The following is a 25,353-nucleotide window of genomic DNA, read 5'->3' as shown; positions in this document are numbered from 1 at the left end:
TTTTTTTTTTTTAAGATCTTATTTATTTATTTGAGAGAAAGAGAAGGAACATGAGTGGGAAAGGGGCAGAGGGAGAAGAAGCAGCAGTCCCCGCTGAGCAGGGAACCCAACACTGGGCTTGATCCCAGGGATCTGGGCTGAAGGCAGACACTTCATCGACTGACCCACCCAGGTGCCCCCAAGAATGGTTTAACATTAGAAAAGTTGGTTAATATAATGCAACACATTAACAGATTAAAAATGGGGGAATCTACATGATCATTTTAATCAATACAATCAAAGCATTTGATAAAACTGAGCACTCATTCTCCGTAATAAAAAAAAAAAAGGCATAAAAATACACTTAGTAAATGAGGGGGAAAAAAATCCTAACCAAACACAGAATATTCTGAAAAGTCCACAGTGAACACAATTAATGGTAAAATGCACTAAGGGTGCCAATAAAGTCAGTAACAAGATAAGGATGATCATCATCATTGTTTCATTCAACATTCTACTCAAGAAAGGAGAGGAGGGAAGAAAACTGCAAAGGAGGAAGAAACATAAAATAGAAACTAAAGAAAATAAGACTTGTTAGTTAAGTGACCACAAAATTCCAAGAGACGAGGACTCCAGGAACTGGGTAAGAATAGAAAGGAGAACACTAAGAAAAACTGAGACACTAAAAACTTAACAAAGTCAATTAAATTCAAAAATTTCCAAGTTTTGAGTTGGTAACCAAGTTCTGACAAGTCAAGTTGAGAATACTGAGAACAAATACCATTTAAGAATCTTAAAAGCAGGAGGATCAAATGACGGAAAATGAAATCTGGTATCTATAATACATAACAAGAAAGCATAAGTGAAGTGCCTGAAACTATGTCTGGTACACAACACACTACTACTTCTTTTTTTTTTCTTTTTTTTTTTGAAGATTTATTCATTTGCTAGACAGAGAGGGAGAGCACAAGCAGGGGAAGCAGCAGACAGAAGGAGAGGGGGAAGGAGGCTCCCCACTGAGCAGGAAGCCCCACCAGCAGCTTGATCCCAGGACCCTTAATGGACTGAGCCACCCTCACAACAAACATCCTTAATTATTCCCTCCCTTACAGCAATTTTACACTACTAATCACGCATGAAACAACTAGATAATATGAATGGTACAAAGGAACAAAATGTACTTACTGGTAAAAAGATTACTGAGTGAATTTTCTTTTGAGGATTCCTTTGAGGATGAAATGCCAATATGTACAATAAAAATGTATGGTGCATCTTGCCAAGTTTTCAGTGGATCATGCATTGCCTGGAAAAAAAAAAAAGACATCAAATCTATAAGTCTTAAGAACTAAGAACATGTGTCAATATGAAAATCTTCTTCCAAAATGTGCCTAGAAACATAGCTGAGTTCTTCACTTTCATTCATTAAAATAGCAGGTACAACAGAACAAACAGGCCTATAGTGCATAAAGTATGTCAGACTACAAATTATTATATGACAGGACATTTTAGATCTTGTTATGCACAAAAATCATGTATTTAGCATATTTTTTTAACAAGGAAAACCGCAGCTAAATATTACTAAATTGAATGTTTCATTAAGCCATGCTAGGATACTTGGTTATATTTTACGTAGATAAAGTAAGGAGATTTAAATCACCTCAAAACAAAAAATACCCATGATGTTGATACTGAATTATATTATAAACACTAACTCCTGAATTTAATTTCCTTTGTTCAATGTCCTTCTCAAGACTACCAGAATTTCTAGTGAAAAGCACTCACATTTTTATCAAAAATTTAATCATGGCTAGTCTATGTGGAGTCATTGTCTGTCAAAGTAAAGGAAGTGGAGGTAATGGCCTCCATGTATACAGAACAAGTTACTTGGGAAGAATCTGTTTCAAGACCAGTTACTCATAGCCCAAGCAAAAAGCTTTCAAAGGATTTGTTGTCATACTTACTAGTGGACTATGGACCCTCACAAACACAATACTAAAACACAAAGTTAAAGGAGAAAATTATTGGCTTCTTCCTTGTGTGAAAGGAGGTATCACTGCTTAGACTTACAATTTATTATCTTCTGGTCTTAAAATTAAAAGAAACTTTTACCCAGACATCTCTGGGTAAGTGTCATCGATCTATGAAACCCCTCAAAGTGGATAACAGAGTTTACATATTTATGTGTTTTCCTGTGGAGCCACAGGTTGTCTCAAATGTTCAAATTATCCTACAACCCAAGAAAAGGCCAAAACAAGAGTTCAAAAATTATCTTCCATGCCCAAATCACAAGTGCCAAAGTAGATTAAATGATTCTACAGCTATAATTCATTTACTAGGTTATCTTAGTAACTTAAGAACATAAATGCCATACTGAATCACATATTGTTTTATCTCTGCCTGAAGGCCTCTTTCTGACAAAATTAAGGAGTTATTTATGAGAAAAATTTAAAGCTTCAAAAAGTTATAGGTACATCATGTCCTTTACCCATAATTAACTGAATCTTCCCTGAACTTATGTGTGCATTAACCAATAAAACTTAATTTGGTGTAATAAGCTGCTCTGGTATTAATTCTACACACCTTAAAACTGCCTCTTACAAATTTTAGAAGGGACTCATTAATTCTCACATTCCAGGATTTGACAAAGTTTCCATCTAACCCTGGGATATATATTATTTTGAGCCTGTAAAAATAACCATATGCCAAGTTTTGACTTCGTAACCAGGCTTTGACAAGTCTAAAGTCTAGTTCAGAATACTGAGAACATAATACCAATTAAGAATCTTAAAAGAGGGGTGCCTGGGTGGCTCAGTTGCTAAGCGTCTGCTTTCAGCTCCTATCATGATCCCAGGGTCCTGGGATTGAGCCCCACATCGGGCTGTCTGCTCAGCAGGGAGCTTGCTTCTCCCTCTCCCACTCCCCTTGCTGTGTTCCCTCTCTCACCGTGTCTCTCTCTGTCAAATAAATAAGTAATTCTTAAAAAAAAAAATCTTAAAAGATATGCCAGGCACTCTGACAGAAGTTTAACATTTATTATAGTCCTTAATCCTCACAACCACCACGTATGATAGGTACTACTATTAATTAGCTCCTTCATAACTGTCCTTTAAGAAGTGAATGGATAGGAGTGCCTGGGTGGCTCAGTGGGTTAAAAGCCTCTGCCTTCAGCTCAGGTCATGATCTCAGGGTTCTGGGATCGAGCCCCATGTCGAGCTCTCTGCTCAGCGGGGAGCCTGCTTCCCTTCTTCTCTCTCTGCCTGCCTCTCTGCCTACTTGTGATCTCTGTCAAATGAATAAATAAAATCTTAAAAAAAAAGTGAATGGATAAAATAAACTGTGATACATTCAAGTAATGGAATATTAGCACTAAAAGGAAATGAATTATCAAGCCATGAGAATGCATGGAGAAACCTTAAACTCACAATACTGAGTGAGAGAAGCCAATCTGAAAAGGCTATATATCACACAATTTCAACTATAAAACATTCTGGAAAACGCAAAACTATGGACACAGTAAAACAACAACAGAAAACAATTAGGGTGCCTGGGTGGCTCAGTCAGTTAAGCATCTGACTCTAGATTTCAGCTCAGGTCATGATCTCAGGGTATGAGATTGAGCCCCCTGTGGGGCTCCACACTCAGCAGGGCGTTTGCTTGAGATTCTCTCACCCTTTCTCTTTGCGCAACGCCCCCCCCAAAATAAATAAATCAATAAATCTTTAAAGAAAAAAATCAATGACTGCCAGGGGCTTGAAGGGAAGGAGAGATGACTAGGTAGAGGGAGCACTGAGGATTTTTAGGGCAATGAAACTATTCTCTATATTATAATGGTATATATCGGTCATTTTACATTTGACTAAAAACAAACGCTGTGTAACACAAGGAACTAACACTAATGTAACTATGGACTTTGGTTGATAATAATGTGTCAATGTTGACTCATCAACTGTAACAAATGTGTCACACTGGCTGGTGCAAGATGGGGGGGGTCTGATTGTGCGTCTATGAAGGAGCTATGTGGGACCCCTGCCTTTTGCTCAATTTTGTTATGAATCTAAAGCTGCTCTAAAAAAGGAAAGCTACTAATTTAAAAAGCATTACAATGGTAAATATATCACATTACTGCTTAAATCAAACCATAAAACTGAATTAATAGAAACATTAATACTTCATAGGGAGAAAAGACAGAGAAAAGCCCCTTTGTCTAAAAAACTTGTTTTATCAGAGCTTTAAAAAAAGGAGGTGGTGCTGAACTTGTGATTACCCTTTAAATAGAATTATTAGAGGCACCTGGGTGGCTCAGTTGGTTAAGGATCTGCCTTCAGTTCGGATCATGTTCCCAGGGTGTTGGGCTCAAGCCCCATGTCGGGCTCCCTGCTCAATGGGGAGTCTGTTTCTCCCTCTCCCCCATTCTTGTTCTTTATCTCAAATAAATAAAATCTTTTTACGTAAGTAATAATAAATAAATAAAAATAGTATTATTAAAGAATTCTCCTCTTAGGCCCAATTTTCAGGAAGAATGAACAAAGGACAGATAAATCTCTGACTTTTTATTATAATTTGACTAAATATCTCTAAATAAATACTACTTGTGATATTCATCAGGGTCATCTTCCAGCCAGCTTTAATCACTAGTAACAGGGCTCAAGCCTTGAGCAAATTTTAGAAGTATGCTATATGCTCTGAGGGTGCCTGGTTGACTCAGTTGGTGAAAAATGTGACTCTTGATCTTCGAGTTCTGAGTTCGAGCCCATTGTTGGGTGCAGAGACTATTTAAAGGGGCGCCTGGGAGGCTCAGTGGGTTAAAGTCTCTGCCTTCAGCTCAGGTCATGATCCCAGAGTCCTGGGATCGAGTCCCGCATCGGCTCTCCGCTTGGCAGGAAGCCTGCTTCTCCCTCTCCCACTCCCCCTTGTGTTCCCTCTCTCACTGTGTCTCTCTCTGTCAAATAAATAAATAAAATCTTAAAAAAAAAATAAATAAAATAAAATACAGTATAAAATCTTAAAAAAAAAATAAAATCATTAAAAAAATGCTATACACAAAAGGCCACCAAATAAAAGCACAATTATAAACAACCTATCAGCATACAAATAAATATTTAGCTTCAACAATAATTTTTTATAAACACAATTTACAACAATTTAATCTGACAAACTGCATAAAATCTGTTTTAAATTATAACAGTCATTGTTGTGAGCACAGAGGGAAACTCAATCCTCTTTTCTTAGGACAATAAATAGCTGTTATTTTTCTCTAGAATAAAATATAAACATATAGAACAAAATATACATAGAACATACAGAACAAATAGAACAAAATATTAAAAAAGAACTTATAAATTATAAATTGTGCATACACTTGGAACCAGCAATTCAACCTCTAGGAATTTAGGCTAAGAAAATAAATGTGCTCAGGGTACCTGGGTGGCTCAGTGAGTTGAGCATTTCCTACTCTTGTTCTCAACTTGGTCTTGATCTCAGAGTCATGAGTTCAAGCCCCAGTGTGGAGCCTACTTTAAAAAAAAAAATGTGCACAAAGATATAGCAACACATTAGGAATGGGACCTTATCTACAATAGGGAAAATTTGGAAACAAAACAATATACATCAATCAGGAGTTAAGTATAAAAATCATGGTTAAATGAAAAAGTATGCAACCATTAGAAAAGTGAAATAGCACTCAATGTACCAATCTAGTAAGTGAAAACAAAAAATTATATAGCAGTATATATAACATAATCTCACTTTGGTCAGTAAATATCTGTTCTGTGTAATCACACTGAACTGCTAGAAAATAAAATTACAAGGGATTTACTTTTAAGTGTATAGAAGCAACATGTGTGCCAACATGGAAGTCTTTTGAAACCAGAATATAAAAATTTTTTTAAATATTCAAAATTAATCACTGAAGTGCTATTTAAAATTGCAAGATAATGAAACACATAAATGTCTGACAATGGATCGTTTGCTATCAAATTACAACATATGAATACAATAAAATACTCTGCAGAGACCTAAATAATGATGTCATACAATATTTACTGAACTGGAAGGAAGTACATGTTATACTGCCAAGCTAAAAAAACGCTACAACGTAATATATATTGTAGGATTCCCATTATTAAATAAATAGAAGTATGTTCAGAGACAAAAGATTATAAAATAAATATATTTATACTCTACAGTGTGTGGTAGTATTAGATGATTATTTCTTCTTTGCATTTATGTATGTTTTCTAAATTTTTGGTAGTGAATATATGCAGGTTAGCAATAAGAAAAAAAATTTTTTTTTTTTTAAAGATTTTATTTATTTGTCAGAGAGAGAGAGAGAGCATGAGCACAGGCAGACAGAGTGGCAGGCAGGGAGAGAGAGAGAGAAGTGGTTCCCTGCCAAGCAAGGAGCCCGATGTGGGACTCGATCCCAGGACACTGGGATCATGACCGGAGCCGAAGGCAGCCGCTTAACCAACTGAGCCACCCAGGCGTCCCAGAAAAAAAATTTTTTTTAATGAAGTCTGCAGTGCCAAACTCATCTTTAGGTTAAAATTCCATAAACTATAAATCGGGGCAGGGAAAGGGGGGACACTTCCAGAATAGCAGAATGAGGACCTCTGAAAAGACACTTATCCCCCAAACCAACAAGAACATGGGCAAAATGATCCAAATCAACATTTCTGCCAAGTCCAGAAATTAGCTAAAAACTTGCACCAACCCTAAATGTGTTTCCTTAAGAAAAACAGTTGGGTGTCATTAAGAAAAACAAGCCAGTGGTGTTTTTGTTCATCCTAATCCCAAGTCCCTCTTCCAAACACCTTAAAACCAAAGTTCTCACAACTGTAATGGCTGTGAAAAACAGAAGTTTGGCAGCCACTGGAAAAAAACAGAACCGGTTTAGAGCTGCCCTCAAACCCAGTGGCAGAGCTCTCTGGCAGGTGCTGAAAAGCTCCTTTCCCAGGTCTTATCTTTTTATATGACCTAATCCATCCTCATATAGGATCCTATACTCAAGGCACCATCAAAGGCACTCAGCAGCAACTGTGACAGATCATAACTGCCCCCCTCTCTCAGCTGATGTTAGCAGGCTGGGCTATCAAGAGGCTGACTAAAAACTTGAAAGACTGGAAATGAGATGACCACAGGTGGTCTCAAGGGTGACAAGGGTGGGAAGAGAAGTGACTGCTAATGGCTTTCCTGTAATCAAAATAGTGACTTTCTGGGGTGACAAAGATGTTCTGGAATTAGATACTGATTGGTGGTTGCACAACTTCTGAATATACTATATAAAACACTGAATTATAGCTTTTAAAAGGCTGAATTCTGAGATCTGTATGTCTGAATAAAGTCATTATAAAATTTAAAACTTTAATCGGTTTTGTAAAAAGCATGATCCAACATGGTTAACAGTCTTACTTCCTCTATATTTTTAAGAGATAAAGTTTTGAGGAATTAGTTATTGTGAATTAGAAAGTGAATTATGAAAATAAAGGCATATTTATAATTTTCAACCTTATTTCAGCTTTCCAAACTGTCTTCCAGTTATACTCTATCATAAGATAACTTTAGACGTAGTTTGAGGTTCTTTCTTAAAAGGTTCTTCCTATTTATGAGTCACATCTATTGGCTGATGATTACAAAAACAACAGACTTTAGCAAATAGGGAAAATACAGGAAATACATAGAAGAAAATAAAAATTGCTCATATTATCCACAATAACCATTACTAACACTTTGGGGTTTAAAGTTTGTTTTTTTGTTTGTTTGTTTGTTTGTTTTTAGTAATCTCTACACCCAATGTGAGATATGAACTGAGAACCCCAAGATCAAAAGTCATACGCTCTACTACTGACTGAGCCAGGCAGGCGCCTCAGCATTTTGTGTTTAAACTTCCATTCTTAAATTTCTTTTTTAAATGGTACAATAACAATAAGATTCAAATATGTGTTCATTGTTCCAAATTAGCTACGATACTTACAGTTTTATCTCCGCTAAGAGTAAGATTTGTTCCATTCTCCTTAGCCTTTAAACATTAAAAAAAGGAAAAGAAAATTAATTCAGAATTTTTACTTTACTCTCAGAAATACATAACAATGCAAACAATTACCTCCTGTTTTTCTCCTAAGAGAGGCAATCGATGTACAAAATCCCCAGAAAAGCTCTATGAAAGAAATAGAACATTAAAATTAAAGAAGTATAGTAGTAAAACATAGTTCAAAATCCATAGAATTGGTTAAAGCAAAACTTATTGTAACAGTAAAAAAATATGGCACTGACAGACAAAAGATTTCCAATGAACCATAAACAAGTGAGTAAATTAAACTGAGAACTAAAAAATAGTATCAGACTAAACTGGCCATTCAATTTTTCTATTAAGAATTAAAGACGTTTAAGAATTAAAAAAACCCTTAAACAGAAGGTATATGCTTAGTATGGAGAGAGCTTATGGTTCTCTCTCCTGCTACAGATGAGAAAAATATGGCTACATGTTATAAAGCTTCAGATGGAGAAATGGGATTTGAACATAGGATTTTCAACTCTTGGGTCTACTGAGTTAGGTGCTCCTTCCACCACAACACACTCACGCCTATTAAAAAAACTACACTACCTTTCTTATCAGTTATCAGCAGATGAGGCATTTACCTTCCTGAGTAATTAGAACATGTATTTCAACTCTGTTACATTAGACTGGAGGAGGAGAGGTAAGCTTACTAATAGGGGTGTATGCCAAGACCCTGGAAAGATTATAGCAGATCTCAAAGTGAACCTTGGGCAACACTATTCAACAGGTAGCTTTCCATGATAAAATCCAAGAAAGGCCAACCAATCCTCCCAGGCTAGAAAACTAACAGAAAGTCTCTTACTCAACATTCCACTGTTTCTAGATTCCTTATTCTTCCACCATTATAAAGGTATCTTTTTTCTCCAATCCATAAACTCTAAGCTATAATAAGAACTGAACTATCAATTGTTATAGTTAGATTATTAATTACCTCATTTGCTTATTAATCACTAATTATTAAATTAAGGTCTTCTTATAAACCAACTTTACTCCTAGTAATTGGACAGAAAACCTAGCTTTTGGTGAGCTCTGCCTCTTCAAGGCAATTTACTAAATATTCCAAAGCAATAAACACAGTAAGGACAAAAAGTCTATAGTTAACAAGAACTATTTTCAACACCCATAAAATATATAATTTCTCTATCAAAAAACTGGTGCTAGATCATATTTCTAAGAAAAAAAAATTTTGAAGATAAATTCCAATTACATGATTACATATATGTAAGCATTAAAAATACACATTTACCTCTTCTCCTTTACTCAAGAAAAAGTATGAAATTCAACTCTTTGAGTTCAGGTCTGTAGCAGTAAAATCTAGAAACACTGATTTTTCTGAAAACATATCAATTAGATGAGATGACAAGAGAACTGAAAATTGGGGGTTTCAAATGTCCATCAGTAGATGAATGGATAAAAAAATTTGGTATATATATGCAATTCATACTTAAAAAAAGAAATAAATTCTGATACGATATATGGATGAACCTTGAAAACATTTCACTAAGATAAAGAAGCCAAACAAATATTTTATGATTCCATTCATTTGAAGAATCTAGAATACTGAAATTTATAAAGACAAAGTAGAATAGTTGTTAGCAGGGATGGAAGGGGGAGGGTAGTGTTACTGTTTCATGGTTATTAAGTGTCAATTTGGGATGATTAAAGTTCTGGAGATGGCTACTGGTGATAGTTGCCCAATAATACAAAGGTACTTAATGCCCCCCAAGGGCACACTTGAAAATGGTTAAAATGGCAAAAAAATTTTTTACCATAAAAAAAAAAAAAAAATGGGGATTGCTTTTTACACATGAAGGAAGGCACATCCTCTTTTTGATGAGATATTAAATGGCTAACTATGCAAGTTATTTCTGTCAGAACAAAGAACTGGGAAGTGGGAAATGGGGAATCACCAAAAATACAGATACTACACATTTCACCTCTTCTATTTCCCTCCAACCACTATCAAATATTACCTGTGTTTTAAAGAGTTCACTGCAGTTCTGGAACAATTTTGATGATGTTTGATATTTCCCAGACAAACCTTTTTTTTCCTTAAGGTTTTCCAAATATGTCTCCACTTCTTCTGCCTGTAAAAACAGAAAATACAAAGTACAAAATTTACTTTTCACAAGGAAGGTATTTAGAAGACAACAAATAGATTGCTTACAGGACAGACACATTGTTGAATTTGCTATTTTAAAAGTTAACAGCATCAGATAAAAACTGTGTAACAGTATCCAAGAATCTAACAGTATTAGACTCTCAAGTACTAGAATTCTAGTCCACTGCTTACAAAGAGTAGTTCTGAAAGTTCTAGGAAGATCTGGAAAATGTCAGAGTCCAGAAGGTTTTGTCACAAGAATATATATTTACAAGAGTTAAGAGACTAAATTGCCAACACCAACAAAAAGATATACTTGTGCTCATAAGCTAAGATAGAGTACAAAACTGCTGTAGCTATTCATAGCCCACTGTGGATATTCTGAGAAAAATTCACCACTTCTGTGGCTGCATCCATCAGTTCTGCAATTTTCCTCCTATACCTACATCCCTACTCTTTCCCTTTTTTCCCTAAGCTCCAGTTTTACATCTCCAACTAGCTGCATGTCATTTCCAGAATTCTGTCCTGTGGCAACCCGAGATAATTTTTACGTTATCAGACCAGATCTGCTTAAGTTCTTGACCAGTTTATCACTAGTATCAAATGTACGAAGTTTTTAACTGTAAATTCAATTAGTGATTGATTAAGAGCAAAAGATCAATAATGCTTCAAACTACACTCTGGACATACTATCATTTCTCTTTAAAATTCTTCAGTCCTTCCCCCCATCCTACCTCCTATCTAATGTTGTATAACAAAAGCAAAAAACAGTCACCAACACCACAAAAAAGGTAATGTAAAACCCTAATACAAGGCAGGAATTAAAAATCCTTAAGGTTTGAAAAACCAACTAGATGGTGGTCATTTTTTTAAAAAACAGAATATCTTTGAAATGGAAAAAAAGAAATAAATGGAGGCTAGAAACAGAATGGAAAAGTCCTGAAAAATCCATCTTGGAGCCATGTATCTTCAGTGCCCAAGTACAGTATACTATGTCAACTGTGAAATGAGATCTAAAACTAATTCCATACTACTACTAATAAAGTAATAGGTTATTTGCTTTGTACTGACAATGCAAAGGTAATGATGGGTAAAACTGCTGCCCCTTATCAGGAATCAAGGCAGCGACATCTAATTGCACCAGCAGTCATTGCAGTCAGTCATACACAGCTTTAAAAAAAAAAAAAAAAATAAGCCAGTTTTACTAAGAATGCCTTTAACGAACAGTAAAATCTATTAATGTTATTAAATCTGGACTTTGTGTGTATTTTTTAATATTCTATGGGACAAAATGGGAAATATGCAAAATACTATAAAAAAGATAAAACACTTTACAACTGTTTTGACTTATAACCTGAACTATCCACTTTTTCCATTTACCTCCAAGAATAACTGACAAACTATAGGTTATTCAGATTTGGTTATTTGGGAGATACTTTATTGAAAATGGGTGAAGGGAGGCTGTTACTTCAAGGAAGACAACAGAAAGTATTGTTGTCTTGCCAATGATAAAATTTGAGCTTTCAAACTGCATCTTCCTCACAATACTTAAGTCTCTAATACTTAAGGAGTTTCTGATGTGACAGGAGGGTGATGATATGTGGATGAAATATAACTTCAGGACACCTGTGCGGCTCAGTGGATTAAGCATCTGCCTTTAGCTCAGGTCATGAACCCAGGGTCCTGGGAATGAGCCCCAGGTATGGCTTCCTGCTCAGTAGGGAGCCTAGTTCTCCCTCTGCCTGCTGCTCCCCATTTGTGCATGCTCTCTCTCTGACAAATAAGTATAATCTTTAAAAATATGTACCTATATATATACACATATATATAAAAAACATTTCAACTTAATTGTAAAATTAGTTAATATTTTAAAGATTTATAAAATTCAGTCAAGGACTATTTTCAAAATAACCAAAATTAGACATACATAAAAGACCAAAGTGCATGACACACCAACTTATTTAAATACAAAAGAGAAAGAATAAAGTTGACTGATGTGCTCTCAGATACCACACTGACACCAACCTTTAAGAAACTCTACTTGTTACATTTCGGTATAAAATCAAAGAACACTACCTACAATTATCTGAAAACACTTAAAATATCATCCCCTTTTCCAACTATGTATCTGTATTATGAGGCCATATTTTGTGCATATACTTCAACCAAAATAATACATCACAATAAACTGAGTGAAGAAGATATAAGAATTCAGCTGTCTTCTACTATATCCAACATCAAATGAAGAAAGGGCTTTGGAAAAATACAAAATAATACCTCTTCTGTGTTTTTGGAAAAATCTATTTTTCACTAAAAGAAAGTTTTTTGTATTAACATGCAATGACTTATTACTGCTACCGTAAAATAAATTAATACATATTTCTGTATTTTGTTTTAATTTCTAATGCAGTAACCCACATGAACAAAAGGTTTTTTGGAAACTATAGTAATTTCTTTTTTAATATGGAATGCTTCATGAGTTATGTGTCATTCTTGTGCAGAGGCCATGCTAATCTTCTGTATTGTTCCAATTTTAGTATATGCGCTTGTTAGAAGGTGGAGGAGGAACAATAAAGTATTCCCCAAACTGAGAAGGTATTTTGAGACCAGAAAATGAAGGAGGCAACTCTCTACAGTTGTTATGCATAATTTTATTCAGTGTAACTTTCTGACAGGGGGAGGGAAATGGGCATAGGACAATACATGGGAGCTGAAGTGTTATTCTCTGCAAAATCCAGACCCTACTCCATAGATTTTATACAGTGAGCAGACACAAAGAAGGGCACTGTAGTGAGATCAAAGGAGATCAAAAGATTCCCATGCATCTGTAAAGGGCCTGCAGGCACCTAATAAACAGCTAATCATTAATTAGATCTTGCGGCACTACCTGTGCATCAGGAAGGGTAAAGACAATGTTATCTCTACCAGATTCATGGAAGGCCAAAACAAGCCTCCCCCAATCCTGGCTTTCCCTTTTCTTTCTTAAAGAAGGCATTCTCAAAGTAGGCATTTCTCAAAGTAGGCATTCCCTTTTCTTTTCTTAAAATGTTTGCTTATTTATTAAATTCAATTAATTAACATATAGTGTTTATTAATTTCAGGGATAGAGTTCAGTGATTCATCAGTCTTATATGTGATGGATGGTAATCATCCATCACAGGCCCTCCTTAATATCCATCACCCAGTTACCCTATAACTACTCTTACAGTCACCCTTTACAGGGTCTCTTATGGTTGGGCACCTGGGTGGCTCAGTCAGTTAAGTGTCTGCCTTCTGCTCAGGTCATGATCCTTGAGTCCTGGGATCAGGTCCTGCATTGGGCTCCCTGCTCACCAGGGAGTCTGCTTTTCCTCCCACCCTTTACCCCACTCATGCTCTCTCTCGCTCTCAAACAATAAAAATATATAAATCTTTAAACAAAAAAGTCTCTTCTGTATTTGTATTACAAATTATATTATATATATATATTATAAATATCTTCTGTATTTGTCTCCCTCTCTGATTTCATCTTGTTTTATCTTTCCCTCTTTTCCCTAATGATCCTTTGTTTTGCTTCTTAAATTCCACGTATGAGTGAATCATGTAACTGTCTTTCTCTGATTGACCTATTTCACTTAACATAATACCCTCTAGTTCCAATCATTGTTGCAAATGGCAAGATTTCTTTTTTTTGATGGCTAAATAGTATTCCATTGTATATATATACCACATCTTCTTTATCCATTCATCTGTCAATGGAAAACTGGGCTCTTTCCATCATTTGGCTATCGTGGACACTGCTGCTATAAACATTTGGGTGTAGGTGCCCCTTCGGATCATTATATCTGTATCTTTGGGGTAAATACCTAGTAGTATAATTGCTGGGTTGTAGGGTAGTTCTATTTTCAACTTTTTGAGGAACCTCCATACTGTTTTCCAGAGTGGTTACACCAGCTTACATTCCCACCAACAGTGTAGGAGGGCTCCCCTTTCTCCACAACCTCACCAACATCCAGTGCTTGCTGACTTACACATTTTAGTCATTCTGACCGGTGCGAGGTGGTATCTCATTGTGGTTTTGATTTGTATTTCCCCAATGCCGAGTGTCATTGAACAATTTTTCAGGTGTCTGTTGGCCATTTGTATGTCTTCTTTGGAGAAATGTCTGTTCATGCATTCTGCCCATTTCTTGATTGTATTATTTATTCTTTGGGTGTTGAGTTTGGTAAGTTCTTTATAGATTTTGGATATACCTAAGGTTATGTATAATAATCTCTAAGGGGCCTGGAACACACAGCCCCATAAGAAAAGTAACTGACAAATGAACAAAATGGGGGGCCAAAGACGGGAATCAGTACTGTCAGCACTTCTACAGTGCTGCTAAAGTGAGCAGGAGTATGCAGTCATTTTTAAGGGTTGAGACCAAAAAGTTTGCTAGCATTCTAGGTCTGCAAACTGGGAAGCACAGAAGATTCTAATTTCAGCTCTTTCCCTCCTAGTTACATGACACTCCTTCCTCTATAAGGTAGGACCCGATGATATTTAAAGTCCAAGAAGTCTGTTAATTTTATATTTCTTACCTTGAAGTTGTAGATTTCATTGTAACAATCAGCACTTTTCAGATACCAGGTTATATTCAAAGATACATCACAAGGTTCTCCATCAACTATAAAAGAAGAAAACTTTGTGAATAAAGATGATTCCCAAACAAAGCATTTTTCCTAGGCCTTTACCCCACCTTCTATTTTTCCTGCTAACTTTAGGTATTCAAAGACCACCTCTTCTCCAAACGTAAGGTAATATACGTAAAAAGAGGTGGATATTCTTCAGATAAAAGTACTGTTGTTCACAGAAGAAGTTTCTGACTTAAGTGTATCTACTTTTATGCCTTAAAACCTCAATTCCTGGTTCTCTGTTGGAAAAAACCTGGAAGCGATAAAGCAGTCCTCAGTTAAACCCAGTCTTCTATTATCATTCAAATATTTACTGAGCAGAACACTTAAGCATACAAAGCTACTGACACTGTGTCAGGCTGGAGAACAGGACTCCTAAGGAGGCTACATTCTTGTTGGAGAAACAAGGAATAACATTAGGGACATCATAAGGCAGTATTCAAAAATAGTTCCACTGAGGGAAAAATTAATGGCTTAGACCTTGAAAGATATCAAAACTAGACAGAAAGAACTAAGGAAAAAAAACAAACCTGGGGAAGGAAGGAAGAGCAAAAGCAAAAATGAAAAACGCTTTCCAAAATCCACCTTAAGAGAGGCCTCAAGGAATCTCAAGAAGTCTGAGTGGCCTCAAAACTCATTAACAATGTCTGGAACACAATATTCTAGGGGGCCAAGGCATCAGTCTGAAAACTTGAGAGCATAAATCTGACTGTATCACTCATCAGCTGTCCCACCTGGAAGTCAGTTTATCTTTGATTCTAGCTGCGTTATGGAAAATATACAAGATACCTGCTTTATGCAAATGTGACAAAGATAAACATGACTGTATCTAGGAATCTATTTTTGGCTCTTAACAAAAGGCGCACACCTAAAATTATAACCTTCCCTTTTGTGCTTTTTAAATTGTTTTCTCAAATTAATTTTCAAGTGACATACTTTTACAAGGCTCAATTAAAATACACAAAACTCTGATGTGCTAAATAGAATTTATGGAAATGATAAAAAGGATATTTGCAATCTCACTGTAAACTATTCAGAAGAACCATACAAATTCTTCTATTAACTAAACAGAAGCCTATAAGAAAATCCCCTAAACAAAAGATCTTCAGAAAGACTTGGCTGCAAAAATACTACTATATGTTAAAGGACACCATTCAGAACTTTGTATAGATGGCATTAAGAAACAAAAATGGCCCCGGCAATTTCACGGAAAGCTATACCATAGCCCTAAAAGTATAAAATCGGAGACAAGGTAAATGTGAGCAGAGAAGTAACAAAAGGAAACACAGTATAATTTTTTAGGAGTCTCAAATTCTCCCCAAAAACGAAATGTAAACACTGCAAAATAGCAGCTTGCGTAAGGTGGCAAAGCATCAGTTGATCAAAAAACAGGTGAGAAAAGACTACAGATGATAAAAAGGTAGAATAGCATGCAGACTGTCAGGCTATTCCAAAAAACCAAATACCGCTATCCTGAAAAGTTAGTCTTCTCTAGCACACCAACCTCACAAGACAGACCAGCTTGTTTCAGTAATCTCATTTAAACCAAATTTAAGTCCTTAGTCAAGAAACTCTATTTTCAGACATAGTCTGTTTTTCATAGAAATTTTACTGGCCCCCTTCACTCCTGTTAGACTGTAAGCTCAGGAAGAGAGAGGGCCTTTTCTATCACTTCCTTGCGATCTAAAACAATGCCTGGAGCATGTAGGTTTTTAATAACTACTTAGTAAATGATTAAAACAAAATCAACCAACTCCAACTTATAACTTTGCACTTTCATGGAGAAAGATAGGCAAAGAAGCACAAATGGATGACCTGAACTTTTATCCCTGATCCTGAAACAGAGTTTACCCATGATCATTTATTCCCTAAAGTCAAGCCAGTTTCAAAAATAAAAGGAAGCCTTTCTTTAATACGCAATGGGATATTCTGGATTCAGATACAGTGGTTTTTCTCAGTGGACAGACTGGTTTTGTTCTACATAATCCCTATTCCCCAGTAATAGCCTTGAGCTTCCTCTTTCAAAGATCCAAATAAGAAAATACACCTTCTGTAAACAAAGGTTTACTGAACATATGCATTCAGAGCCAAAGGTCTGACAAACCTAAGTCATGTGTTCAGTAAACATCTAACAAGCACACAAAAGCCAAGTCAGTGATATTTCTTTGACACAGGACAGATTAAAACACCATGCAGACAATCAAACAACATTAATTGGTCTAACTGTATAAGCACCAGAAAAACAAGAGAAGAAAATAAAGTTCACACAAGTATTCAGAAGATTACTCATTGAAAAGACCTTAATTACACTAAGATGTTTATGCCTAGATAGGGCCAGACTATTAAATTTCAAAGCTTACATTTAGAGTAGGTCAGAGATAGAAACTAGGTAATTTAATAAGTTTAAAGATCACTTAAAAACTCAAATAAAAACTTCATGAAATGCAAAAACTCACATTTCAGGAAGATAGTGGTATTTTTGAACAGGATCTTTCCAAAACTAAAATAATTTTTCCCCTGCAAAGATAAAGGAGAAAGATAATTAGCATCAGATCACTTTAATTCCCAAGGCAGAATATAATTGTTACAAAACCTAAATTTATAAAATGTTTAAGTTAGTTTTCTTAAGAACAACAAAAAATACATGAATATCCTTCCTTTTAGTAAAATTCAACCGCATCCAAACTGCAGAAGTTTGTAGCTTGGTGAAGAGACACAATTTTTCCCCCACAGACCATGAAGCAAGGACTCTAGAAGCTGCTAGAAATCTCAACTTAAATCTTCAAGTAAATTCCCTTCACTCACTAATCACTGTTCAGAATAACCCAATCATTTCTTCAAATAAGCTATTGTATGAGCAGACAGATGAACTTAACTAGTAACCATTTTACCAACAATACCTAAAAGTCAGAACCTGAAGATCTTCACCGAATGAACAAAAGCTATTAATGCTTGCCATGTAAAAGCTCAAATGAAATTTCGACATTAGAGCCAGTGAGCAGAGCAGAATGAAACAAAAAGGCCACCGTGGTTTCAACAGGACAAAATGCTTTCTGGCATTTCCTGGATGCATCCGATTTGTTGGCTTGCAAGACTACAGCGCTTACTCAAATGAGGTTTAAAGGAGGGGAGTAGGAGGACAAAAAGGGTCAACCTATCTAGTCAATCATCCAAAAGAAAGGATACCTTTACCGTATCAAATTTTAGAATAAAATTTCTTCCATTTCGCCATTCTCATGTTAGAATACATTTTTTTAAATGCCTAGGCTTCCTAATCACACAGCAAAGCTTAGAATAACCATTCCAAAGTTCCAATGATATCAAACAACTTCGTTAAGGAGAATCATCCAGTAACAAAAAAGTGCAGAGAAAAAAAAAAAGAAAGAAGGACACCTATTTCCAGATCTCTCTCATGCAACTCGGGGTCACTGGATTCTGTGAAACTTCAGCTGAAAGGGAAACCGTTCTCCACCTTTTCATCAACTTTCCCGTCTCAAGGCATTCAAAGTTCTGACTTCGCTGTTAAGATACCATTTCACCATTCTTCTCCTCTCCTGAAGTGGCCCTGGCACTCCCGCTAACCTACCCACAGAAGTGCACAGCTGTCCGCTCCAGGGAGGTGGGTCCCTGCTAACCAGCGACACAGACGCTCCAGGCAATTCCACTCCTTTGGAAGCTGACTTCAGCGGAACCTTCATGGACCCCTAAGGCCGCCGTAGCCCCACCCCTTGCTCCTCCAGGCTCAGTTGCTTCTGAAGTGAACACTCACCGACGGTATCGGAATGTGCCACTTGGATCGGTCGGCAGCGGCGACAGGTGCCGGTCCTACACCGAGGAGCGACAGTGGGGACGGCTGAGCCCCCAGAAGTAGAAGAATGACAGGCAGCACCTGAAGCCACGCAGCCGCCGCCATCTTCACAGCCATGGAGCGCCTACCGAAAGCATTTCACCTTCTTCCGGTTCGCCCCGCCCTCTTCCGGCTCTGCTCTGGGGGCGGGATCATCCGGGTCCTCGAAACCTCCCGGGGCTTGTTTGTTTGGCCACCCAGCAGCCCCTCCCTAAGCCAGCCATCAAGACCTCGTGTGAGTTTTAGACCGTACAGCGCAGACGTAGTCCTGTGGTTTGCTGGTCACCTTGGGCGTTAGGATGTTTATTAAAAGCCGCCTCCGCTTCTGTCGGCTCTTCTCTCTCCCGGCCCTTAAAGGGTCTGGGGACCAAGCAGGCACCCAGTGTGGCGTTTGGCTCTCTCCTCCTCTCGTTCGCCCCAGCCTCTCATCCGTTCTAGATCCAAGTCAGTCGCTGGGGCCGAAGTCTGGGAAAGCCGTAAGTTCGCCTGTTTGGCGTGTAGTTGTGAGTTCTCGGTTTTCTGGAGATATTTAAGCAAAGACGGAATTTGGCAGTGGTAGAGTATAAGCACTTACAGAACTGTATCTACTGTAGTAGATACACCCTTTATAAGACCACTTAGCCCTGAAAGGGGAAAGCAGAATTTGACCGGGGAACACCAAGCTTCAGCGCAGAGCAGGCCGGCACTTTCTACTAAAAACTGAGAGTGGGTCAGTTTTCAGGATCTGTGGCGTGACGGTCACGGAGATAAACCTGCAGAAGTTTGGCCTGGGTCAGGCAAGCGGTCTCCGTATTTCCTGTTTCTCACGCTCTTGACTTTTCTCCTCTAGGGCTCTTTGAGTACACGCCCCCTCCACCGCAAAGACAGTTTTGATTCCTCAGGAAAGCAGTTCTTCGTCGAGCATTCGTAACTAAGAAAATTTGGCCACCTAAATCCATGTAGAAGCGTTAATTTGGCCTGGAAAACCGAGGAGTAAGTGCAGATTTGCTACTCCTTAAGGACCTGGAGAGGACTCCATTTCCCAGGACCTGGCAGTGGTGAAGTCCTGGTTATAATTTAGAAAGACGGCCAATAGGAGTTTTAAAAAGACCGCGCTTGGCCTTGGCCTGAGCGCTGAAAGCGGGTCGAATTGCCTGGGAAGCCATGGAAGCTGCTGGGAAAGAGGAAATCAGGTAAAGGCCCAGTGGTCCTGCGGGGGCTGAATCTAGACAGCAGGGGATAGATAGTAACTGAAAGCAACATTCTGGTTTTGAAGGCTTTACTGATTGTTGAATGACCTGTTAGTTGCATGTTTCATATTTATGTACTTAATCTTTATAATTTTTTCTCAATTCCCCAGCCCCTCATAAAATACTTCTAGCATGGTTTACAAAACAGTAGAAGAGTTGTGATCAGAACTGTAACCTGTGAATTTCAAGCATGTTGCTTTCCATATTCAGCTGTACCCCCCATCTTCCTGTATTAACAGAACTCATTCTTCAAAGCTGGAAAGCAAAAAGACTAAATTTCTCAAATCTTTGCAGACTTGATTAAAAGAAACACTGACAAAGACTGCATCAGTGAAGGATTTGATGACTTCCAAAAAAATAATTTTTTAGTACAGCCAAGTGTATCTGTGTGGGCTTTTCCTATCTGGAAATTTGTGTTCAACCATAGTTTCCTACATATTCATAGACATGCTGACTATAGCTGTATTCAGCAACATGTCTGCTTGAAGGCCAGTGGTTTTCCCCTTCCTTACAGTCTATAGTTGTTTTAATCATATGGAGGCTAATTTATTTTTTTAAAGATTTTATTTTTAAGTAATCTATACCCAACACTGGGCTCTCGAACTCAGAACCCCAAGACCAAGATGCTTCACTGACCGACTGAGTAATCCAGCTAGGTGCCACTGGAGGCTAATTTAAATACATATTCTCTAGCAGCAATATGTATGTATCTTATTCATGGTCTGTTCCAGAAACAGCTATTCTAGGAACTTGGTTTTAAAAAGCATTGACTCCTAATTGCCAGCATCGTTCAAAAGCAAAAGATTTTCCTTTTACATCTGTTTCTATTATTCTAGCCCCTTGCACATACCTCTGTTGAAGTATTTGTCAGGTTGATTTGTACTTGTTGGTTAGGCTCTTGTAGGAAGCTCAGACACATTCCTTCCTATCTTTCTCAGGGCCCAGCACTCAGTAAGAATATTTTGAAAATACTTTATCGAATAAGTGGGTGGATTGTTTTTGTTTCGTTTGGGTTTTTTGTGGTTTTGCGTCTTCTGATTTTATTATTGTAGTCATAGCCTTCAGTCATTATTTTAAAAGAATCCTTCCTTATAAGTGACAGTACTCTTTTTCCAGTGTTTCAGTGTATCCCCAGAACTTGATATTTTGTTGTTTACCTTGTGTGATTTACAAAAGGATGTTACTCTGCAGCACACAGGCTATCGTATTATGTTATGGTCACGACACAATTTTGCATTGCAGAAGTTTATTACCTAAGTTCATGCTGTAGTTAGAGAAGGAACAAAAATTGGATTCACAAACTTTGGAGAAAATAAATTTCTTAAAATGTCTTTTTATTTAGTGTTGAAGATGAAGCTGTGGATAAAAACATTTTCAAAGATTGCAACAAGATTGCTTTCTACAGGTAAGAAGAGGAAATGTATTACCTGACCAAAACATTTCAATATTGCAATGTTTGTAGGCTTTTTAAGGAAAGGGTCAGTTAGGAAATGTATGTAGTCATTAAGAAATTCATCAGACAGGAGCCATTCATCTTTATACACTTATTACTGTCTTATTTAAATTTCTCTTTTTTTTTTAAGATTTTTTTTATTTATTTGACAGAGATCACAAGTAGACAGAGAGGCAGGCAGAGAGAGAGGAGGAAGCAGGTTCCTTGCTGAGCAGAGAGCCCGATGCGGGACTCGATCCCAGGACCCCGAGATCACGACCTGAGCCGAAGGCAGAGGCTTTAACCCACTGAGCCACCCAGGCGCCCAAAAGTGTTTATATCTTTGAACAGATAATACTTCTATAGGTTTCAGAAGTCAAATAATATAAAAAGATATACTTTGAAAAGGGTTACTCCCATGCCTGTCTCCCTTCACCCCATTCCACGTATTATCCCTGTAAGTAACCAGATTTATTAGTTTCTTATTTATCCTCCCAGTATTTCTTTTTGTAAATACATATATTCTTATATCACTGCCTTTCTTATAACAAGTCACTTCCGATATATGTTGTTGTGTTCTTTTTTTCTGCTTTATAGTTTATTCTGAAGAGCTCTGCATGAGTGTATAGAGATTGTTCTCTCTTTTTATGGCTGTGTAGTATTCTATTGAGTAGATGTACTATGATTTATTTGTTCTCCTTCCTATTGCTAGATCCTTGAGTTTTTAATCTTTTAGCTATAAAGTCATGCCATAATGAAAAGCTAAACATGTGTCATTTCCTATACCTGCAAGTGTATTTATAGGATTAATTTCCAGGAATGGTATTACTGCATCAAAGAATAAATACATTTAAAATTGTACCTATTACCAGAGACACCCCCATAGGGATTGTACCGCTTTTTGCCCTAATCACCACTGTATAAGATTACCTGTTTCCCCAGAGCTTCAGAAAATATTTCTTTAAAATTCTTTTGTTGAATATCTGTCTCTTGTGTGATCCTAAACCTGAAACCACCAAAAATTGTATCCTATGTTACAAATTTCTAATTTATTCACACTGCTCTAAAGGAAGAAAATCAGATCACTTATATTCGGAAAAGGTACCCTAGAGGGAATTCTATAGGGAACTCTTGGTCATTTTGTAAAGTCACTGGATTATATTGGATTTCCATAAGAATTTATTGAGTTTGTATTAAAGTGAACATTTTGTGTAAGGAGGGAGGGAAATTAACAAGCTAATAAATGTCATCTATGAAAACTGCCCCACCTTCTCAATAAAGGGGACAAAATGCCGTTCTCGGACAGTGCTTTGTTGAGCAATTACATTCGTATTATTCTTATTCGTACTAATTTTATTAGCACTCTAGTAACAAAGTACTCCTGTTAGTACTTTATGAGAGTACTAATACTGTCTGGACCCAGTTCATTTATCATCATAGTGAATTTTAATGACTTCCACATGATAATATAGTCTTGGATGCTGACAGTCACAAATAATTCTTGGGTATATATATATTCTGTATATCTGCAGGCGTCAGAAACAGCAGCTCTCCAGGATATCAACCTATAAGGCATTACTAAACTCAGCCACGACAGGCAAAGACAGCACCAAGTTCCGAATCATCAATGAAACAACCAAGGTGAGAGAGAAGTATTTTCTACAGAGAATTATTTGTTCCTATATTAAGTTGGGTTTGAATGAAGTAAAGTTCCACAAAGGCTAATAATTAAAACTATGTATGCTTCAAAAATAAACTTTGTTGAAGAAGTAATGTCATCTTTTTTGTATCTATACTAATACTACTTTAAAAGTAATGTGAATATTAACTTACCCATTGCCTCTGTATCATATGCTTTCCTACATGTTTTACAAACGTTATTTCCTTTTAATTAGTCCTCATAATACAGAAAAGTGACTAGAAAGTCACCTGCTTAAAATCAGAGTCAAGTTTTCCCCTTCATCTGTCAACTCTATCAAGTACTCATGTTCTGTTACTGTTACACAGTGAGCAGTTGAGCATGCAAATGAGCAAGGTATGGATTCAGGGACTGTCCAAACTTCAGGGGAGCAAGGGACTATATAGTTGAAAACCTAAGTCACAAATGTGCTATCTTCCTGGGCTGCTTCATTAGCAGATCATCCTGGTTATTACATACTGAAAGGATGAGAGCAGTATATTAAGTACTTTTTCTCACTTGTCAAGTCATCAGGCTACTTCAGAAGGGCCAGTCACAGAAGAAGTGCACAATGGACTAAGCCAGGAAGTATGGCCATGCCCAAGTACCCATGCTCCCAGCCTAACCCTCACTGTCTCATTAGAAGCTTCGGATGCTTCTAAGGCATCTCAAACAAATCTGGCTTAATTGGTAGTTCATGTAACTAAAGGACATACTTAAAGCCATGCAGTCTAGGTTCCCTAACAGGCAACTGAGAAGAAATCCCCCCTTTTCCTGCAAAGTTGTGAGAGCTCTCCCTGTGGCATAGCTGTCGTCCCATGGTGCTACACTGGGGAACCTCTTCAGGGAAGACAGAATAAAAACTGCTCCACAGCAGCGGGTCCTCTAGAACATTTGTAAGACCTTTAATTTAGCAAAGGGTTCCAACTTTATTCCCAGACAGGAGGATCAGTTGCACGCTGAGGAAGGCTACCTTCCTTATGAAGTTTTAGGAAATTTCACTATTTCATAAATGTGGAATTTTCTAACCTACTTCTCTTGCCTGAATTCAAAATAAGGGCTAAAATTATATCAATAGTTCTGTGTTCTCTATCCCTGTCCCCAACTTCCTGTTACTTAAGAGTGTATTATGGTAGCTATATACTTAGTTCATGTCTCTTAACTACACAGATGGGATGGTTAACCTTTCTCTGAAACTTCGTGCTGCTTTTATACCACCTATTTTTTTCTGGAGGAATTTGCCCCCTTGCTTGGCATTTTTGATGTCTTTGAGTTCTCAGCTCATGGTTCTCCCTCGCCCCCACCACAATAGGTCCTCATACATAGATCCTCTACAACTGATCCAAGTCTATACTAATCTTTTTTTTTTTTTTTTTAGCATAGTTTGATAGCTGTTCATGGGAAGACATGGAGTAGCACTGATTTCCTTCCTGGAGAGCCACCTGCCATTTGCATGTGGTCTAATAGCCTGACACCCAGCCAAACCTCTGTATTCAGTGTCAGCAGAAACACTTGGCTCCAGGAAATGCAGAGAGTCCACTAGAAACCTTCCAGGAGTCATAGTCATTAAGCCTGCCACCAGATGTTAGGTACCTTTCTTTTTTCTTTGTTTTTTTTCGTTTGGGGTTTTTGTTTGTTTGTTTGATGTCATTTGCTCCTTTTCCTTCCTGTCTCCAGTGTGTCTAAACCCAGAGAGTTGTAGCTATCCCATAGGGCAAAAATCACTTTCTATCCTTGGGGACCCTTGGTATATTGAGCATCTGAACATCCACCATCATGAAGACTCACGATGAAGCAAAGAAAATGAGGCAAAAGCACTCTGTGGGCCAGAATGCAAATGTCCATGCATCTTGATACCAGCGCAGTTAGTGGTGGATCCCCACACTCAACATTTTATAAAACTGTAGATCAGTTCTCTACACACATGCCTCTTTGGAGCCTGAAAATGTGAGAGACAAGGCCATTCGGGTCAGGTGCCAGAGCCAGAGTCTACCAGATCTAGATCCTTCCAAGGAAAAGAAGTGACAATCCAGGACAACCCATAGAATCTCAGCATAAGCTAGCACACGGCTCGGAAGGAAGTTGAGAAGCCCAGCAAGCAAGGGCGGGTTATCCAGGATGTCAGCAACATGGGTCCCAGGACTGAGAACTTCGAAGACCCCTTGGAACAGACTTTATGTTCAGGTATTAGAAATATTGGGGCTGCATAGAGAATCTACATGCTCTAATCTCAGGCAAATCTATAGGTTTAGGGGGTCACCCTGAAATTCTGGGCTTAATTCCAATTTAATGTTTTCCTTGTCACCTGGAGTTGAGATGACTAAGAGGGACTCAGGATTTCATGTCCTCTGTCAGCGTGGTAGGGACAATGAGGACCCA

At 37.4% G+C, this 25,353-nt stretch overlaps 2 protein-coding genes and 1 pseudogene across 14 annotated transcripts in view; 1 reads left to right on the top strand and 2 right to left on the bottom strand.

The window, feature by feature from the left end:
• Nucleotides 1-18,775, bottom strand: part of TMEM87A (transmembrane protein 87A) — a 44,892-nt gene extending 26,117 nt beyond the window's left edge. For 2 of the 6 annotated variants that reach the window (XM_032856744.1, XM_032856747.1), the window contains exons 1-7: nucleotides 18,558-18,767; nucleotides 17,245-17,305; nucleotides 14,696-14,781; nucleotides 10,009-10,122; nucleotides 8,081-8,134; nucleotides 7,952-7,996; nucleotides 1,165-1,282 (exon numbers count right to left, since the gene is read on the bottom strand). In XM_032856744.1, the coding sequence (XP_032712635.1) occupies nucleotides 1,165-1,282; nucleotides 7,952-7,996; nucleotides 8,081-8,134; nucleotides 10,009-10,122; nucleotides 14,696-14,781; nucleotides 17,245-17,305; nucleotides 18,558-18,713 (634 nt within the window). In that variant the 5' untranslated portion in view covers nucleotides 18,714-18,767. Of the gene's footprint in view, nucleotides 1-1,164; nucleotides 1,283-7,951; nucleotides 7,997-8,080; nucleotides 8,135-10,008; nucleotides 10,123-14,695; nucleotides 14,782-17,244; nucleotides 17,306-18,557 lie in introns of all 6 variants that reach the window. The other 4 variants (XR_004382566.1, XM_032856748.1, XM_032856746.1 and 1 more) reach the window with 4 other exon arrangements.
• Nucleotides 12,594-12,694, bottom strand: LOC116867578 (annotated as a pseudogene).
• Nucleotides 18,758-25,353, top strand: part of GANC (glucosidase alpha, neutral C) — a 70,132-nt gene continuing 63,536 nt past the window's right edge. For 5 of the 8 annotated variants that reach the window (XR_004382565.1, XM_032856742.1, XM_032856740.1 and 2 more), the window contains exons 1-4: nucleotides 18,911-19,111; nucleotides 19,465-19,807; nucleotides 21,207-21,269; nucleotides 22,829-22,937. Coding sequence is in view for 6 of the 8 variants with exons in the window: in XM_032856742.1 (XP_032712633.1) it covers nucleotides 19,779-19,807; nucleotides 21,207-21,269; nucleotides 22,829-22,937 (201 nt within the window). In the remaining 2 variants the exon portion in view is untranslated. Of the gene's footprint in view, nucleotides 18,871-18,910; nucleotides 19,112-19,464; nucleotides 19,808-21,206; nucleotides 21,270-22,828; nucleotides 22,938-25,353 lie in introns of those variants that run through there. The other 3 variants (XR_004382564.1, XM_032856743.1, XM_032856739.1) reach the window with 2 other exon arrangements.

The sequence above is a fragment of the Lontra canadensis genome, unplaced genomic scaffold (genome assembly GCF_010015895.1).
Source record: "Lontra canadensis isolate GAN:19392208 unplaced genomic scaffold, GSC_riverotter_1.0 scaffold12, whole genome shotgun sequence".
NCBI lineage: Eukaryota > Metazoa > Chordata > Mammalia > Carnivora > Mustelidae > Lontra > Lontra canadensis.
Note: the sequence above shows the minus strand (reverse complement) of the source record. Positions and strands in the feature narration are given on the sequence as shown.